Source organism: Sturnus vulgaris, chromosome Z, assembly GCF_052056855.1.
Source record: "Sturnus vulgaris isolate bStuVul1 chromosome Z, bStuVul1.hap1, whole genome shotgun sequence".
Lineage (NCBI taxonomy): Eukaryota > Metazoa > Chordata > Aves > Passeriformes > Sturnidae > Sturnus > Sturnus vulgaris.
Genome location: NC_142283.1, coordinates 53,785,698 through 53,806,415, shown reverse-complemented (window position 1 = coordinate 53,806,415; position 20,718 = coordinate 53,785,698). Strand labels below are relative to the sequence as shown.

The following is a 20,718-nucleotide window of genomic DNA, read 5'->3' as shown; positions in this document are numbered from 1 at the left end:
ATAAATACACCTAATATGAAAATGAGGGATCAGATCTATCAGTGTGCCAGATTCTCAGATGATACTAATTGGTGCATCTGTTTATAGTAAACTAAACCAGCTTGAGTTTGGACCAGATCTTTCACTAACATTTACAAGAGATTACTTGCAATTACATTGTATTCTCCCTTTGTGTACAGAGGCCACAGTGTCAGAGTATAATCCAGAATTTTAAACATAAACATGGAAGAGTGAAATGTGTGTTTTTCTCTCTTTTCATAGTCTTCTATTTACTAGCCAAGAAGCCTTTGCTCTTTCCTAGGTCTTCTTCTGACTTGTGTCAAAATAAATGGCAGTATTACATCTGGTTTCATGCAACACAACTGAATACTCCAAAAAAGTTTTGGAGAAAGTAAAAAAAAAAACGGGGAGGGTTTTATCTTCCATGGTCTATGCACCAGAATCTGATGCTATCTGACATGTCTACATAGGAAGCATAATTAATTTTGTAAATTTCCCAGGGAATTCAATCTTCACAACTTAAGTGACAGAAATGCTAAAAATTATCTTGAAAGTAAAGCAAGGTTTTATTCCATTTGCACAGTACAAATTTTAATTATTTCAGGAACGTCCCTTGGCTCATAATAAAGCAACATAGTAAATGTAAACTGCTTTGAGAATAAAAATTCTTGTGGTCTTTTGTAAATAAGAAACTACATTTCAACTCAGTAGGCAATCGGGAATGTAGATTCCAAATAATACACTAGAATATTTTCTCACTGTATGTTTAACATCCAGGGATGCGCCTAATATACTTACTGAGTGGTTCTCAAATATCTGTTTTCCTCTAATTCATTGTTCACAAAAAATTAAAGTCATAATCTCAAAACTTATTTAAGCATTTAAAATTAATTAGTAAATATTTATCTGTGGGGTAGTGATATAAAAAGGCAACACTTACAGGAAGTGGTCATAGTTTTCTTTACCTATTCAACAGAACTAGGAAAATTAACAAGTTTTCAAGAACAATTGATCTGATTAATTATGTAAACCATTTGAAAGCAAAAGCATTTGATAAGGAGAGAGGAACATGTGCAGAGCATTTATGGATTTTTTGTCTGCCCTTGGTGTTATTTGAAAGGCACTAACAAGGCATACTTCGCACTATGTGGATGCAACATGTGAACTATTTCTGTTTTCATCCTCCATAACACTTCCTATACCTAGTACAAAAATCTAGTTTGTGACTATAAAACAGCCTTTATCTACCAAAAAATTCCTATCATACACAGATTTTGTGTGGCAAAAATTCACCCATTATTTGAATGGTCCAAACAGTATGATTATAACAGTATTGTCTGAATTACATTACATGGAATGCAATTTCCCGTGGCATAACAGAAAATGATTTTCTCATTTTAATGATCAGAAATGTCACATTTTAATTATAGAAGAATTAAAACCCTCTCCTCTTAAAATACTGAACAATAAAAGGTAGTTGAGGACCTTGTATGTGATGGAGAAGCACTCAGGCTGGAAGCATCCATAGACCTTTGTGAGCTAGGGGAGATGTGGCTGCATGCTGTTGAAAGCTGATTTGCTGTAGGTGAAGGAGGTCCCAGCTGCTGAACTGTCATGGGATTGCTGGTGACTACTGCATTGCTGTCGCTGCCTTTTCCAATGGACTTGCACTTGTGTCCATAACCAAGACCTCCTAAAATAAACAAAGCAGTTTAGTATTTATCTCTCGCGAACCCATGATGAGGCACAGAACTTACATTGCTGTGCAAACTCCAGAAAGTAACGGGAATCCTCAGAGGAGGACAAAAGAGAAGACCAACACAAGAATTTTGCAAACTTCTCAAAACATAAACACCAATATTCTACAGGGGAATTAATAGATCATGCATGTGTAAAACATGTGCTGAAGTACATAAACTGAAGACCAGGCACAACGGAAAAACATCAGAGAAAGCACCAGATAAAAGAGCCCTCAGCTGAGGGACAGCTCTCTATGAAGAAGATGGGAAGAGAGAACCCAAGGAGGCTGCCAGAACAGCACCATGCCCCCAGTCCTACCAAACCCTGCAGCTGCAATCCATTGCAAGCCCTTCCACCATTCCTACCGATACTCATGCAAAAGTCAAGGAGCCCACTGATACACGCACAGACTGCAGTGCTGGCTGTGCAGTTTCACTAGCAGGAGAGAGCCACAGCTGGAACGCAGCATTCCTCAGATTCCTCAGTCTAGGTAGAGGAATCTGAGCTGAAACAAAACGAGAAGTGTTCTGGACTTTCTTTAAAGGCCACAGTCTGCTCTTAATCACTGCTGCCATGACTCAAACTGATGGCTGTTACACGGTAGCACAAAAGGTAGCTGGCCGGGACACACCTTCAAAATGCCCAGTGTACTTTGTGTTGTGATTTAGATCACAGATGGTGGTTTACAAGATTGCCTCCATTAAAACACACTGAGATTAGAAAGTTAAAACGCAGGTCATAATATGGAAGTTGTTGGACTAGCAAATTCTCATCACAGTTGGAAATTAATAATTAGACAATTCACATTTCTAGCTGCTTCCTCGTGCACACAATACTCCACAAAACAGAATAGCAACATCAGGACAAAAAGTGAAAAGTATTTCAATGCAAATAATTTTCCTAAATTAAATCTACTTTTCATATGGGTGTACAACTCATACAACTTTTTCTCCAGATTCTTCAGATGGGTTGTGGACTGCAGACAGAAGTACATTAAGGCATCTATGGCTCTCCCAGTCAAAGGAAGAAAATCCAAATCCTTCAATCCCCTCCAGATCAAATAGCTCCAAGGACAAACATGTAAAGAAAATGCCTTATTCTGCACTCAACTCCACTGTGGACACCGCAACAAAGGATTTAAGCTCTTCTAGGATTATGGTCTGTTCCCACTACAGATGTTCAATTAAATCAAAAGAAAAAGAAAAGGTATTTTAATTTCTTTCCTGTGAAGCAGGAGAGAACATATTTTGAACTCACTAAAGTTGAATCAATGTGCTACTCAGCAGTTAATTTTATATAGTATTACAGAGAATTAAATTGTAACAAGTAGTAATTGTAAGTAAAAAATGGAAGTTGCCTCTGATAACATGGAAACTCCTCCTCTTAGCAAAAAGCTGGATGGGGTGAAATAAAACATTTACAAGCCCCATCACACTATAAAAAATAAACAATACAACATCATATGCCTATATGTGTGCATGCATCATAAATGTTCAGTTAGCTATTTTTTAGAAAAATGCCTTTAGTATGTAAAACCGAAGACATTCTGCACCAAATACATAAAAGAAAAGTGTACTATAACAATGCAGGAAACCCACCTGGGTTTGACACTGAAATACAGTTGTAATGCTTGGAGAGTGTATATACATATACATACACACACACACATATATGAAAGTAGATAGATAGATAGATAGATAGATAGATAGATGGATGTGTATATATATATATATATATGTATGGAATACTTAGTAATATATAACTCTACTATTTAGGACTGAGAAAATGTAACAGATATATACTGATCCTTTCCTGGATGATGCCACTAACACCCTTCACTTAAAGGCCACTTTAAACAAATTTCAGTAGTAACAATAATATTTGCTTTATCATATCAGGGAATCAAGGACTGTGCATTTGTCAGATTTCCATTAGGGAAAGGCCATATGTCATCTCAAATACCAATCTGCAACAATACAGTGAAATTGCTATTTATTCATGAATAATCTGAGCTGCTTGAAACTTACATGTCAGAGAAAAACAAATCCCAGCAGAAAAACTAGAAAAGGGAGTAGTGCTGGTAAATACAGAAAGTTGCATCCTCAATGCATTGTGGTTTCCCGTTCAATTACAGGGTCTGGTATTATTATCTGTGTATAAACAGTACCTCAGGATGCCAACAGCAGGTAAGACAATTTGCTGTGTTATGGTAAGGATGATGACCAAAAATGGCCTGGGTGCTAGCCATTGAAAAGGAAACATGAGAAATTAAGTAATTTGGAGCGACTGTATTACTGGAATGATAAACAAAAGTTATCCAAGACTCTAGTCCTTATGAACATTTGTCTGGACTTTTCTCTGACATGGAAACAGAAGAAAAATGTGTTGCTCTTTTTACTACGGACAAACATTTGCTGTTACAAGGAAAAATAACAATTCTTCCACTGAAAAGAAGGCAGGGGAGATTATCATAGAATAATAAATCATCAACTCCCTACACTGAAAGAGACTGAAAGAGTAAAGTAAAAGGCTGCTGCTGTAAAAAGCAACGTCATAACATTTAATCAGCTGCTTCATATAGGCATAAATATATCAAAAGACCATCATTAATACCTCGTCTGTGCCCTGCAGGTCACTGAACAGCATCAATTTGATATGAATCAGGCAGCAGCATACAATCCCATCTGTGTTGAACTAAGTATGAACACAAGACGGGAAGCTTATGCTGACTTCAAGCCCACTACTAAAGTACAGACTGCATCTGATCTAGCATAAAGTTACATGGGGGCAACAAGGACATCTGACCTGTCATAAGCCTGCTGCTAAAAGGCAAGTTGTCAGAATGTGTGTTCAAAAGCTCTGGATGAATGTCAGCTGTCAGAATGACTATGTCCAGCATTAGCATTTGCCATCACTAGCCAGAGTGTCAGAGGAGCCCTCGGTCCAGGTTTCCTGTATCATTGTCCCAGAGCTTGAAAATTTCAGGACGGTGAAAGAACAACCAGAAACTCCTCAATGCCTTGAATTTACATCAGCTGACATAAACAGGAAACTCTCAGGAGGATACCAGTGGGTTTAAATGACACTGTAGATGCTATGAAAAATATGTAAGCTAGTATTTTAAATGAGCAAAAGAAAGCAGTTTCCTTTCTTTTATACTAGGATATAAATCAGGAGACAGTCCAATAAAGCCAACAACTAAGGCGAGGTAGAATCAGTCCTGCAGTAGCCCACTGTAAGAGTTACAGCTGACCACAGCAGGTACTTTATTCCAAATAAACATAATAACACATAAATCACAGCTGCTCTTTATCAACAAATAACAGTAATAGTTAACAAGTAGAAACAGTAAAAAATTTTTATGGAAATATTTTAATCCATTCACTTCCTCATTCACTAGGCTGCCTATTTTCCCTGTTTATTCTCTATATTTGGTTAATAGCTAAGCTTCACTCAACCTTGAAATGCAAAATAATTTCACTGCAATCTTTTGAAGAATATTCAAAGGATGCAGAAAAATACAACTACTTTAGATACACAGAATTTCAGATAAGATTTTCTTAATTTATGCAATTCTCTTACTTTTTGGAGGAAGAGTCCAATATGAAATCAGTTTAATTTTAAAAAACATTTTCTTTTATCAGATATTGACTGAAAATTAATCAATTCCTTTGTCTACTTCTCCATGTCAAAAGCAGTAATTTGTTAATTCTGCCAAGTATCTCAGGATAAAAAATGAAACTGCTTCACCAAATCTTTGAAATTGTAAACTATGCTTTCCATATATAAATCATGGTCAACAAAAACATATAAAAATCAATTTTGTTAGGTGTTCTGAAACACACTATATACATACCAAATACATAGCATCAGACAGAATTCAAACATCTCTTTGATTAATAAATTCTATAGTTACTAACTAATCACTATGAAACAAAGCTACTAAAGTGATCTGAAAATCTGTCCCTTGTTACTGTTAGAGCAACATCTAGAAATAAAAGAATTGCAACAAGAAAGCAAAAGCTAATTTCCCTAGGGGATTTTCTGTGACCACATACACAGAAAAGGTACATTAAGAGCTTTGGAAGAGGTTGGTTTCTCTTGTATTGGGCTCCCACTCTTATTTGTGTGGACTCTCTATTCACCAAAATGGAAAGAAAAGGGCACAAGCAAAAAAGCGTGTTGTAAGACAATAAATACAGAAGAGGACAGAGACCAAAGGAATAAGGCAGATGGTGAAGAATGTATTCTTCATATGGATTAAACTCACCAAGGCTGTTTGAAAACACATTCGGCCTTTTTTCACAACACATTTAACCTTCTGGATGGTGTGGTCCCCAGCTACCACATACATCTTTACTGCCTGTCACCATATCTGCAGGGTTATTGACACCCTATTTGGAGGGGGGAGGGGGCTTCACAGTAGCTGGTGACTCAAAAAACTCAAATGTTTGCACAGAAGGCTTGCTTCCCGATGATAGTATCTCAGTCCCTCTCACCTTGAGCCTGCTGAAGTTTTCAGGCTTCCCTTGCAGCAATTTTAGTTATATCATTAATGACTGCTAGAGAGCAAGCACTCGTCCCTTTGTCCTTAAACTAAACAGCCACTTTTCTATTGTTTCTACAATCACCTAAGAAACACCACTGCACAACAACTATGTAGACAGAGGCACTAGAGCAATGGGTATCAGACCCCTTTGAACCCTCTTTAAGTGTCTTAAACTGGAGCTTCAAAGGGGAACAAATACATTTTTCTTAAAAGGCAGGATAGGGGTGATATTGTTATTTGCTTCTATGATCATATAATCAAATAAAATCTTTGCCGATTTGGAAATGTGGGCTTCTTCAAACTGGCGTTATACCCCGAGTCCAATCTTTTTGGAAGACCTTGAAGTTTCTCGGTAAGCTAGACAAAAATTCAGTCACAAGTACATTTAGGTATGAGCTTTTTTTATGGCATGCAAACTGGAGTTTTTCAGAGTACAAGTAAATTATTAAACTATGACTCAAAAAGTTGCTGAATTATCATTTGTGTTGCAAGTCTTACAAAATATTGTAGTTTCTCAACTACAATACACCACACAGACTAGTGAAACAGTGATTCTTAGCATTTCTTATCTTTAAAAACAAAATAAAACAAGGATTTGTAGTTAGAGAGAAAATCCTGAAATTAATATTCTAAAAGCTCACTGTTTTGAACATCATGGTTATGATCATAGCTTATGGTTTTCTTAACACAATCAACAATGACTATTTCGTTGCAAATTTTCTCCAAATCCTCTGTCAGTGTCCACTCTGAACACTGAATTAGAAACACCATTAATCTGAGTACTATTGGATGTACCCATGTTCTTAACTGCTTACAGAAATCTAATCTTTATAATCAATAATCTCAAGAAAATACACTAAACAGAATTTTATGATGGTATGGTATTAAGAGAAAGCACTGTGTACACACTTTCAATATTCTTCATGCTTTGAATCTTATAAAGGCAGCTTTTGCACTATCAGAGTGCACTGGGTAGACAAATTTCCAATGCTATTTGCAAACTTTGTATGAAGTAAACAAGCATGTACTTTCAGCAACCCTACTGTGAGACAAAAGAGACTGACAAAACACAATAAAAAACAATGTCTCCCTTCAACTGGAACCAAGGTAAAAAATTATCCAGAACCGACCAGTGAAAACAATATCTCACAGGTGATTAACTTAGCTGGTTTAGAGCAGACAGCAATGAGATCACCTACTTCTATGGAACACTTTAACCACTAAATTTAAACAAATGAAAACAGTGGTCTTGTAATGACTAAACTAAGAATATATTATGAAACAGTCAGGTTCAGGAAACTTCCAGGAAAGAACAGACACAGTAAAACAAAGATTTTCAATTAGATCTACAAACATCTCTAATATCTTATACCAATTTTGAATGCTTTATCTATATCAGGAAGGCCTATCACTTACTAAAAAGTTATTTTGAAAGCCACTTTGTTTTTTTTATTTTGCATAAAACGTAAGACGTTATCAGTTAACTAGCGCACACACCGGTTAATATTTAACTGAACTAAAATATAAATGTTTTAGCTGCAATAGGTAACTCCCTATTTGTTATCAGTAACATTAGATGACTTCTGCTTTTGTCCTTACTAGGATAATAGTGTATGTGCTTTTCTATTGCAGAAAATTTATGGCTTTACACCTTTGGTTTGTGCTACTACTTTTCCATAGTATTAGTTTCTATTTACAGTTTCTATTTACCAAACTTAGCCTATTTAGTTTGTATTTCTGAAATACTAATACATTGTGCAGGCTTCATAATCAAATAACTACTATAAATCAAGAGAAACTCCACTAAGAAGTGCAATGTATTAATCGAATGGCGAATCATATCAGGTGAAAAAACACAAGTTTCATGCTTTAAATTTCAGTAGTGCTCAGCTTCTTAGAATACAGACAAAGACAAAAGTATTATTATAATAAAAATGGAAATTTACAGGTTTTGAAAGAACAGAAGATAATTGTATTGGAATTAGAGATGATAAGAGAGAATACCTTCCAGCTGCAGTGCCACTGGCGAATTAATGCCTGAATCTGACTTAAATAAATAGAGCATATATCAGTATGTGTGTGAGAGCACAGACTCAATTTCACTTACATGTGGCATTATTTGGGAAGCAGATAAAAAATAATATTTTTAAAACTTCCTCATACATTATGAATTATTTGACTCAAATGAAATCAATAGGGAAACACTTTGCCCAGTGTTTAACAGTGTTGCAGTCATCTGCAAAATAAGTGAATTGATTCCAGCAATTTTGTTAGAATACTTCTTTGTTGATCTTATCTGATTGCAAGCCAGCTATGGAGGGGCAATAAGAAAACATTCTAGAAAATATAATTCTCTGTACTATGTAACTCTTCATCTGCTGCAACAGCTTCTAGCACTGTTCAACCTTCACTGCACATTTGTGCTTTTATTCATGTTAGAAACACATTCTTAGAATATTTTCCATTAATTACTGACTTTCTTTTCCCTCAACTTTAATTAAAACATGCTCAGATAACTTACGTTATCTGAATGTTCTTAGTGTTTTTGAAAATACCACATAGGAGCTTTGCTATCTGTAACTCTGGGCACATGCAGATCTATTACTCAAAAGATACGTGATCATTCCATGTATCAAAGCAAATCAGCACGGCACTGTACCCTCTGTTCAGACAGTAATTTTTGATTTCTTGCTGTGTTCCCTGGACTGCTATCTATCTTCCTTGTGGCACACCTTATATGTGCTTCGCCTGCCAGCCTACCTGCATGGGCAGTGATGGGAAGAAGAGCTCTTCCTTCCTACAGGCCCCAGGAAAAGGGAAGACCTTCTGCCTCCTTTACTCACTCAGAAAAGAGGATGCAGCAGAGCACCAGAAGTAAGGGCACAGATTCTCAGTAGATGAAGGCTGCATTTACTCCAGTGCTCCATGACAGCATCCTCCAAGCAAAACCTGACACCATTCCTGCAGGAGTCCTGAGCAGAGGAGAGAAGAGCAAGAAGTTTGCTTTCTACCTCCAGCCTGGGCCAAGCCTCAGTCTTTGCCCAGATTTGCTTTATTTGGCACATCAAACGTCAGTGGCAGACTGTGCTGCACATCACGATCCAGTAATAGCATGAGTTCAGCAAAAAAATCATGTAAGAAAGGTGTTGTTTAATGTTAAACTCTAATCCCGTGTGAGGTTCCCTTTCTAAATCTTTACAGATAATCCAAGGTATTTGACTGCTCTTTCTCAGAGAAAAAAAAAAAAAAAAAGAGAGAGAGAAGATAAATGCCAACCGGTTTAATAGTGATACCCGTTTAAAACAGGTGACAAATGTTAACATGGAAAGAACTTCAGAAACTGCAGTATGGAAGCAGGAATTTAAGTAACTTGCAGTCACATTCAGGATGTTTTTGTTTCCCAGATAAAGTCAATTGTTCAAGGACACCACTATTTTTCACAGTATTGTCCCTGAGATTCTGAGCAGTACATTTTTTTCATTTCTCACACAATTAAAAACAAGATACTGTTAAAGGTTGTTTCTCCTAAAAGGCAAGAATGTTATCCTAGTTGTCAGTTTAACCAGGCAGAAATAACAAGCATACAGCCCACATAATATAGATATTCTAAGAGGTTTTGTACTCAGTTAATTAGTTTAACTATTGCTTTCATGGTTCATTTAAGTCTTTCATGCTTCATTAAATATCAATATATTTTATCACCTCAGAAAAACTTCTCAGTAAAAATGCAATTGTATTTTCAAGTGATAATCTTGTTAACTAATATATACATTTCAAGAACGTCTATCAGACACTAGCAAAGTTTGAATTGCTACAGTAGCACTGTCTGAAACCATTATGCAAATTTCTTTCCACACATGATGGAAATAAAAGCATTCTGCTGAAACAAAAGTACTTAGTCAAGAAAATTATTTTGACACATGCTATTTTCATCATTTAAAAAGCTCTCACACTGATCTTTTGCTGTTCCACCTTCACAGCAATCAGCTCAAACATACCTTGGATTCAGTAACTGTAACTATCTTGCCAAAAGTCCTCAATTCATAAAGTCAGAAAATCATGTCCTTAAGGAAGCATAAAGACCAATGAAACTAGTAGTTTTAAGTATGTAGAAGCCAAAAGCCAAGTGCAACTCATAAAACAAACTCCTGTGGTTAAGAGAACATCTGTCCTACCAAACAGGTTTACTTACTTCTGCCTAGTATGAATTTTCTCAATTCAGCATATAGGAATATGTCAGAGATATTTGAAAGAACATTTTCTAGACTGAGAAATTAGTCCTTACAAGTCCACCTGCATGATTCCCACAAATTCTCTGGAAATTTCTACTAGTACCTTCACATGCAATCTTGTTCTGTGAAATATGTGGCCAGTAAGTACATTGCAATAATAGAATTACAGCAGTTCTTATTATTCAAGCTGACTTTTAGAAGAGGCCACTATTAGCATCGTCATGGCCCAAACAAAACTCTCTACTTGTTGCTCTCTACTCTCCACCTTAGCTCTTCATGTCAATGAGAGGCAAATCCTGGGAAAATTATACAAACAGAACAGAAGTATTTAAATTCTCTATTGACACTACATGCTTCCACTCCTCTCAAAGCTTTAGAAATTTTTCTTTCAATTTTATTCTTTATTCTTTATTCTTTTCATCAGCCCAAGCCATACTAATTAATCAGAGTTTCCCAGGTCTTTTGTTGTTGTGAACAAAAAGAAAAGACCAAAATGAAAGCTTGTTTCATCTTTTTAAAGTGAGTCCACCTACCTTCCACAAAGCCAAGCTAATAAGAGGGAGGATTAAGGCCAATTGAATGGCTTAGGCCCCTAAATACCAGTCCTGCTCATGCCTTTAGCTGTCATCCTTGCCAAAATTGATTTACAAAGAATGACGTCTTAACCACAGCTATTACTTTGCGAAGAGGAGGCTGCCGTGTTGGCAGGGTTTGGCAGCCAAAGTTGGCTCTTGACTAAGGTCTGAGGTAAAGACACAGGAAACCACAGTGGTATCCCAATGCAACGGTGTCTGCAAAGGGCCATCTGAACGGCGGAAAGAAGTGCTCACTGACAAAGGCATAAAAAAGGCAAGTGTTTGCGTGCTCTGCTGAGCTGAGTACCTTCGTTAAGGGGTGGAAACCCACACAAGTGTCCTAATGGACACAGAAACCTTTTTAAGAAGCTGGTCAACCCAACTGTGTACCTCTCCACCATACCTCTAAAAAAATCAAGCGATACCCATCTCCATATTAGCTTGAGAGAGAGAATGTGCTAAATAGGTAGGAGTAAAACATTCAAAATGGATCACGTGGTTTTTGAGGACATCATCCTAGTGAACTTCAGTGACCTTAAATTCACAAGTACATAAGTAATTTTTTACAAACAGAACCTAGTCTTACAAGCTGCTTAGGTAATTTTTCAAATTTCTGCTATACGCAAGTATCCATGCTTTCTTCCTACAACTTAGTGTGTGTTGTTTTAGTATTCCAGTGTGATTTTCATTAAATTCCAGGGATTTGATTCCCCGCAACTCAGGGACTGCAATTCCCTGAAGTTAATGTGAATTGGATGTAAATCATTGTATCCCAATGATGCTGAAATTCACAATCTGTTATACAGTTCATGGAATTCTATGTTGAAAGACACGTTTACTTTTGAAGTACTTATAAAGCACATTGCATGCTAAAAATGCAAAGCAAAGGCCACTCCACTTCCAAAACGCTACAAAAGATTAAATCAAAAATCCACTTCTCTCTAAAACAGAGAATACTTAAAGTCCTTATAATTAAAGAAAACGCAATAACCAAAACAATTGTTATAGTACTTTATCCTTTATATGACCAGCTGCTCTTCCTCAAGCAACATTCAACAATCAAGTCTGCATGGGCAGGCTGAGAGAAGAAATAGTATGTATCTGCAGTCCAGTTTCATGAGAGTTTTCAGTGAGTGCCCAGATGCTGTCAGCTGCTGGCTGACAGATGCCCACCCAGCTGGTCTCTCCCACTGCACCCATAATAGCACAGATAGCACAGGAGAAGAAAAGATGAGAAAAGCTCCTTGGTCAAGATAAGGATAGTTTAATAAAAAAAGGCAAAAACTTCATGCTGAGGCAAAGCAAAATAAGAAATGCATTCACTACTTCCCATCAGCAACTGGGTGTCCAGCCACTTCCTCAGTCTGTGTAGCAGTTGCTCAGTAAGATAAATGCCATCACCACAAACACGCTTACATCCTCCTCCTTTCTCCCAGCTTTCATGACTGAGCACATCATACAGTATGGAACACCCCTTTGGTCACCCAGGGTTAGGTGTCTTGGCTGTACTCCCTCCCAGCCTTTTGCAGACTCCCTTCCTAGAAGCCTTTTTATGGTAGGATGATGGAGAGAAAACCTTGACACTGTGTAAGCACTGCTTACCAAGAACCAAAACACCGGTGTGTTATCACTGGTGTATTATCGAGACTGGTCAAAAATGCAAACACCAGCACCATATGGGCTGCTACAAAGTTAACTGCATCCAGACAGACGCAGTACACTTCCTGTAGAAAAGCCAAAAAAAATGTTAGGAGACGCCTCCGGAAAAATAAAATATAAGGGGAACCAGCTCAGTGGGATAAGGAGGAGAAGCATTTCCCAAGCAATGTCCAGACTTCAGGCATCACTGCAGAATTCAGATTTACTTCTAAAAGCATTATCATTTTGAAATGAGTTTTCCCACTGTGATTTTAGTTTAAAATATGTGAGAAAAATTGAATCTATATTGAAAAGATATTAAACACTCAGCTTTCTATTGAAATAATGCAGTTGCAGAATTTCACAAGGCTTAGATTTTCAGGAAAGAAAATAATTTGTTTTAAAACCAGAGATGTCTTACTGGTTTCAGAAAACAGCAAGAACTTTGAATATGAGTATTTTCATTTTATTCACTCTGCATATTTAAAAGCCAGTTTCTCTTTTTATCACATAAAGGTTGTTGCTCTTATAATCAGCAGGTGTTCTTTTAAAATGGTGTTTTGACCTAAGAAACCCAGGAAATAAGGAATCCTGAAGGCTCAGCGGAATATATGTCTATAGTACTTTTCCCCCCATGTATGTACCCATTAGGTGGTGAAACATGCTTATGTGATTAAATACAATATGATTTGTTTAATATGCATCTTAACCATACTGAGCTATAATACCTGCTAAGAAACAACAACATCATTACTCCAGCAGCTTTCTGTTATGTGAGGCTGATTGTGTTGCATTTCTGCTCACGGAACAAGATTTTTAAAAGAAAAAAAATTCTTAAATTAACAACTGAAACAGATACCTGTCAAGTCTGAAGTTTTCATGATTATATTTTTATGTCCTCCATGTTTCCTACTCTGCTAATCCTCTCTCTTATGAGGAAAGACTGCAGGAGCTGGGTCTGTTTACTCCGGAGAAGAGAGGACACAGGAGTTCTCATCAATACACATAAATATCTCAAAGGCAGTTGCCAAGAGGATGGTGCCAGACTCTTTCCAGTGGTGCACATGATAGGATGGGGAGCAATGGCCATAAACTAAAACACAACAAATTCCACCTCAACATGAGCACTGGAACAGGCTGCCCACAGACACTGTGAAGTCTCCTGCTCTGGAGATATTCAAAGCTCAGCTGATGGGTTTCTATGAAACTTGCCCTGGGTGACCCTGCCTTGGCAGAGGAGTTGGACTAAATGATCTCCCAAGATCCCTTCCAAGACTGAAAATTCTGTGATTCTGTATTCTTCATTATATTAGTGTGAAAAGGTACAAGATGGTTGGTCAAAAGGATAAACAACCCTAAACCTGACCAGGTTCAGTGATATAAATACTTGGGAATAGGCTAACTCACATCAATAAAGGTGTGAAAATTCTTAATATATAGCACTGAATCACAGCTATGATCAGAATAAGCCTATACATTCCAATAAATTCATATAAATCTCAATAGCCACATCCAAGTTTTCTATTTTGAAGAAACAATAAAAGTCGCTTTACTGGGAGCAGTTTTGTTAGGACCAAAGCTTAGCCCTTCTAGTTTGTAAGTCTTAAAAAATAATTTCTTTCTCTATGAATTTTTTGAAAGAAAGAAATCTTAGTCAAGTGATAACATACTAGGTAGTCATGAAGGAAAAAATGAGATTATTATCACTATGTTCAATGTTCAAACCCCTTGAAAAAGATTCCAATATCTAATTTAAGAGGCTCATTTTAGAGATCTGTGGGTAAAGAACTATTCAAATAATTCAGTTTGACCATTAATGAACTTATAGGTTAGTATACAGTGAAAGAATTCACAGGAGCAATCATGTGGAAAGAAACTGCTCACGACAACTATTTGTTCTTGTTTTGCAGCATTTTTATTTTTTTTTAGTCCAATCAATGTGGGTTCCTTCTTTCTGGTTTAATATACTACAAAGCTTTTTAGGTCTCCTCAGAGACTGAGGAATTCACAATCTTTCTTGAACAAGAATCCGTAAAAATAAATATAAAATAAATTCAAAATAAAGATCACCAAAAAAATCACAGTTATTTGCACAGAATCGATGTCCTGATGTCTGCTATAATGACAGTACAAAAACAGGCCAATTGTTGAAGCTCTTGAAGAGCATTTTTATTAGTCAGGAATAGGAATATATATTTCTTGTATTCTTAAATACTCCCAATTCTACTTATAAATTAACACCTATAAAAGACAAATTTACTTCTGTAAAAATCAACTGTGAGGAGAAAAAGTTAAAGATCACACTAAACATATTCTTCCCCACATCAAAACCCCAGGTTGTAAACATATGTTTTGCTAAAAATACTTAGTTTTACATGGTTTTTTTTCCCCCGAGGTTTTTGCTGAGTTATTTATTACACATAAAATGAGTGATAGAAGGCATTTCATGCCTCAAATGGTGTTAGTGACTTGACATTCATCAACATTTTTAACCACAGAGCCATCTGTAAATGTACTCATGTGCATTTTCTTTTCACAGTCAAGCCAAGGGGGACTGGCAAGGGTGCTGAGAAGACCTTGCTTGTCCTCCACCCCCAACACCAAGGACACTGAGCTCATGTTTATCAGCTGATGATATGAGAATACCAAGCTCCGGGTGTTTCAGCCACCCTCTGCAGCGCAAGAATCCAACTAGACATTACCATGATGTCTGCAACAGCCGGGAACTTGTTCAGTCCATCTCCCAAACTACAGCTCCTCGTTACACCTGTACTGCATTCAGACCCCCCCTCTACTTCTGCAAACATGAGGTTTTCAAAAAGCGCCAGCAAACCTTCTAATTCACCTACACCACATTAAGACTTCAGGATCAGACAAAGTGTAACCACTTCTGAAGGCTGAAAAACAAGCAATACCAGACTAACACAGCTATTCTCTGCTCAGGGCACAGCAACAGGACAACACACACTCCAAGGCTGACCCTACAGTGTTGGTCTAGAAAAAGTCAGACAATAGTAAAGTAAGAGTAAAGAAATGAAAGTAAATCAGAACTGCATCTGCAAGTGAAACCTGTGAACTCTGAGGCACAATACTTCCCAGGTCCCTCCTTCAGGAAGAACAGCTTTGCAAAACTTCTCAAGTAACCTGAATGTCATTTACACAGATTTGGTCCTCAGTGTTCCACTTGGCTTGTAGCAGAGCAATTAGCAGCATAGTCCCTTTGTCCAGCTGACAGAATTTTACTATGGTTAAGTAAACATGGGGCACGCACACTTTGTTCTCCCTCTTCCTCCCACAGGTATCCCTTCACTCACTTTCAGCTCTGACACAATTTCAATTAGTATCGGTTTTACCAAAGTCAAAGGCAAATCTTCATCAACAAAACATATTACCTTCTTGTGCAAGAAGACTTCAGTCATCCACACGGCAGACATTTCCCACTGCAGCTATACCTGCTCTGTATGTATGCTTTTCTGTAGCTGTATATAAACTGTGTATTTTTAACACTAGAATATAGCTGCTTATCATGAGTGCTGTCATAGCTCTTCATTACTCCATAAAGAAGTTGGAGACTGAGAGGGGATTTGAACACTGCTTTGAAAAGTCTAAAAATAGAAGGTAGCAATGATGGGGAAATAACTAGAGCACAATAAGGATGGTGGAAGATAGACTAGAAACAAAATCACAATCAGACAGCAGAAAAGCAAAAGTCACACTTTTTAAGGCCCTCTACCTTATTTGGTTCACTGCCTCTGTTAAAGGACCACTTGCCCAAAGGTGCTTCAGACATGCATTGTCAGTTTGGAGAAATGAGAAGTACTGACTGGAGTCTTCACTGAGTTATCATGCCTGTCATAAGCACTAATTTAGAATTGATACTACTCACCATTGCCAGAAATTCACTTTCCACGTTCAATTACAGGCTTAAAGCAAAGGATCAAGTTGTAGAATTTTGAATTGGAGTCAGTAGCATGTTGAAAATGTTTATCAATATTCATAGACAAGGTCTATTTCAGACAAAAAGACACAGAAGGCAAGTGGCAGGTATGGGAGAGGTATGACCACGAGCACTATGCAGATATTGAGACACTTCTTTAATTTGCAGTTCTGCATTTTTGTGTTGTAACAGTCACAGATTTTGACAGAGTATTAGCAACAATTCAGAGCACCTGGAGCAGGAATTGCTAGTGAGAAGGCAGCAGAACTGGAGTTAAGGGAAAGAAACAGTAGTTTTCCACAAAAGGTAATACATGTGATTACAATGCAGATATTTCCTTTCATGTGCAGTAGGCTGGGTTTTTTTTTTTAATATAGGGGGGGAAATATGGCATCATGTCCTACTGCAATATAAATAAGGCAGCTGATGTGGCTTTTTAATTCGGTGGTGAGAGTATTATCACAAATACAGAGCAGTAATCAGCAGCCACCATTTTTCTGGTTACAGTTTAGATAGCTACACTATCTGAGTCATTTGTACACAGGAATAAAGGACATTTGCATCTCACATTTTGAATTTGTGCTGCACAAATAATGGCATGTAAAATTAGGATATGGGCATATACTACTATGTAAATAGATAATAAGCAGAAATACTGTAAATAATTAGAATACTCATCAGGAAAATGGATGAGAATAGACTCTAAGAAGAAAACCCTAAACGGCACACTGCATTAACATCAGCAACTGACCAATTTGAATTAAGTCATCTGAAGTTCAGACTGCACCTTTCACAACCAAGTATGAATGACTGAAAATACTGATGCTTAGTGTTTTCTTTCAACAATTCAAAACATTTTTTTAAATGTTTGCAGTCATAAATGAAATGCTTTGTTATTACTTTAACAGTTTGTTTTTCCTTTTCTAAAACAACTCAAGGCTTTTTGGGAAGTTTACAAAAGACAGCTAGACAAAAAAAGTCCTATATGTCCTTTTTTCTTATCTTTCAAAGATACTATTAATCTGTAAGTGATTTGTCTTTGGCAGTTTTTAATCCAAACTCAATTAGTTTCCTTTTAACATTATTTTATCATATTAATTTCAACAAAATCGATTCTATGTGGAATTCCATATTACAGGATTTAATTAAAATTAAATAAATCAACTTACACGTTTGGAATCCAATACAAACCTTTTCTTCTATACATTCAACATTTCCATAGAACAGTATCAACATAGTTTTCTATTAGATTCTGTGGAACTCCAACATTTTCTAATACAACTTCTATCACTCCTCTATAAATGCGAAAAACCAACAGCTCCAGCAATCTTCCATTCAAAGTTTCAACATCACCTTTTGACAAAGAGAAGTTGTTCCAATCTGAAAGAAATTGTTTTTTCCAGCTGCACAGACCTACCACCTCTCTCAATGGAAGAGGTTAATTTTAAAAATCTTTAGATTAAAAAAGAAACTAATAATAGAGACAGAGAATATCCACACAGTAATACCTGATAATAAAAATATAAAAATGCCTGTTTTCATGACCAACAAAGGACACAGCTGTGTACAAAAACCTCCCAGACTGTATTTCCAGAACTCTCTGAGAGAGCACTGGAGCTTATCTTCCCATTATCCATGCCCCACGGATAACCATATTTTCTCCTCACTTTCAGTCCTCTCCTGACTATGGTACAGTTTTCTGGTACCATAGTCATCGAAGCTGCAACATTGATGAAACATCAGTCTTCTACAGAATACACACAAAGATCTCTTTCCTTTTACTAGGTGGAAGATTTGTATGCTGTGTTTAGGTTTGAACGTTTCAGCCATTTCAAAGCAAATATTAAAAAAAAAATTATCCCTTAAAAATGACAGTGCACAATGACAAGAAAATCCACAAGTCTAAGTAAATATTTTGAATATTAAGATCAAAGCTATAAAAACAGTCTTACAAACCCCACACAAGTACTGAAGCCAATCACAAGCTAAGCTCAATTTAAGAGCAGTATTGGTAAGTAATTATACCTGTATTTGAATTACACTTTCTAACTCCAATCTTGGTTGCTCTATGCACACTGACATTTTCATCTCCTGTGATCCAGACGATGTTCCTTTACTTCCACTAGCTCTTAACATTAAGTGTAATATTTAGGAGGCAAAAGGTTTTCTGCATCTGTTTCCTGTATCAGATAATATTTACATCTGGCAGAGGCAAAATTTAAAATCAGTATCTATTTAGACTGATTTTTCATATTAGACTCTTCACTGTACTTGGGGAATTAGGTGTTTTTCCACACAAGTGAAAGAGAGAATTTTTGCAAGCCCCAAGTTTCAGTTTCTCCACCTCTCAAAATTACAATTCACTGTCCTTGCTCTTGTACAAGCTAGTTTTCCTTTCCATCACTGCTGTTGACACACCTGGAAGAAGCTGAGCTGCAGGAAGTTAAGAGGAGTGCCAGGAAGACAGAAATGAGAAGGGGAAGACACAGTTATCTGAGGTACAGAATGAAGCTCCAAGTCACACACTGCATAAGAATGCTGGTTTCTAGAAATGCTGGTTGACAGAGCAGTCGTAGAGTGAAAGAAGACAGAATTGTCATGCTGGGGTCCCCAGGACTTACCCACATCTCAGCTGGTAGGGACCAGTGGCCTTTGGTAATCATCACACAGAAGACTCTGCAGAAAAGGCATGGGTGAATAGTCTTCCAGCAGCTAACTGGACATGTGGTCTGACTCATTTGTTTCTCAAGTATTTCCTCAGGCAGACTCAAAGCTGCTATACATTTCAAATACCCAGTAAGTTTAACATCATAGTGAGATACCAACCCTACCTAATTTCTGCACAGGAGTGTCATGAGGCCAGTTAAAGTCAGAAAGCATTCAGCAGTTTCCATATTTAGCAAGTAAGTGATTTTTCTTTTGTGAGAAAGGAATTCAAAGCAGACATAGAAAAAAATTAAATTGAATTAAATTAATGGGTTTGATCACATACAAGTTTCTAAGCAGAGTTAGTAATCTGACTATTAATTACACAAAGCCATTTTATGAAACAAATGCTTCCAAATCCAATTCAAGTTAAGAGTAATAGACTGACCAAAGGCTGACAGTCTTACTGGGATTTGAATACTGCCCAGTGTTTGTGATTACAAATGAAAGAATGAATGTGAAAACATAAATCAACATAAAATAATTTCCTAATTTCTTTTCTCTTTCCATTCATTTTTAAAATCAATTCAATGGACCAAAAAAAATTTCCTTATAACTTCTCTACTTCTTCTTCCATCTTGACAGCAAAACAAGTGCAGTTAAATAACAATTCACTGCAACCAATCAAGATGTCAGAAATAATATTCCCATCACATGAACCCAGTAATTTCAGAGACAAATACAGCAGAAATTTCCCTGTTCTTCTATGAAGACACATGATGCATTCAAAAATACATGCCTTTTCACATGGAACCAAAATGTGTAACCCTATTTCACACCAAAGAAGGGAAGTAGTTGAGAAAGTACATGCAAGATTGGAAAGATATGGACACAGTAAGAAGTCAATACAGAAAAACCACTCCTGGTGGTGCAGCAAATCTAGCAAGAATCCCAGTATACTTTAAGCAGATGAAACATACCAGCCTTGCACCTCTCTGGACAAAGAAAAGTCAGGGAGCTGCATTAACAGTCCCAGGGATTGGCCAGGGAAGGTACACTATGGCAAACTTATCTTCCACCAGGACATCTCGAGGTCCCAAGATGAACACTATTTCTCTTACACTACTAAAAAATTTTTAAACATTTCCTCCTATTTGAAATTCAACTAATTTTATAGTTACTTGTTTATGCAAATACTTATTGAAGCAGTCTTCTCTTAGTGCTAAAAGCATCAAAATATTCACAAGAAACAGTGGGTTGTGTTGGAAGATGTATTTCACTAATTAATTGACATCAATGCTGGGTCAGTAGTTTTTTCATGAACAACATTTATTTGTGAATTCTGATTGACAGGCCAATTACAGTTTGGTTAGCTGGAACTTGACAGCCAACTGCAGATTT

At 36.8% G+C, this 20,718-nt stretch overlaps 1 protein-coding gene across 5 annotated transcripts in view; it reads right to left on the bottom strand.

The window, feature by feature from the left end:
• GLIS3 (GLIS family zinc finger 3) overlaps positions 1–20,718 on the bottom strand; it is a 153,519-nt gene that overhangs the window by 116,544 nt on the left and 16,257 nt on the right. For all 5 annotated transcript variants that reach the window (XR_015799192.1, XM_088155848.1, XM_088155849.1 and 2 more), the window contains exon 2: positions 1,486–1,693. Coding sequence is in view for 4 of the 5 variants with exons in the window: in XM_088155848.1 (XP_088011974.1) it covers positions 1,486–1,616 (131 nt within the window). In the remaining variant the exon portion in view is untranslated. The remainder of the gene's footprint in view (positions 1–1,485; positions 1,694–20,718) is intronic.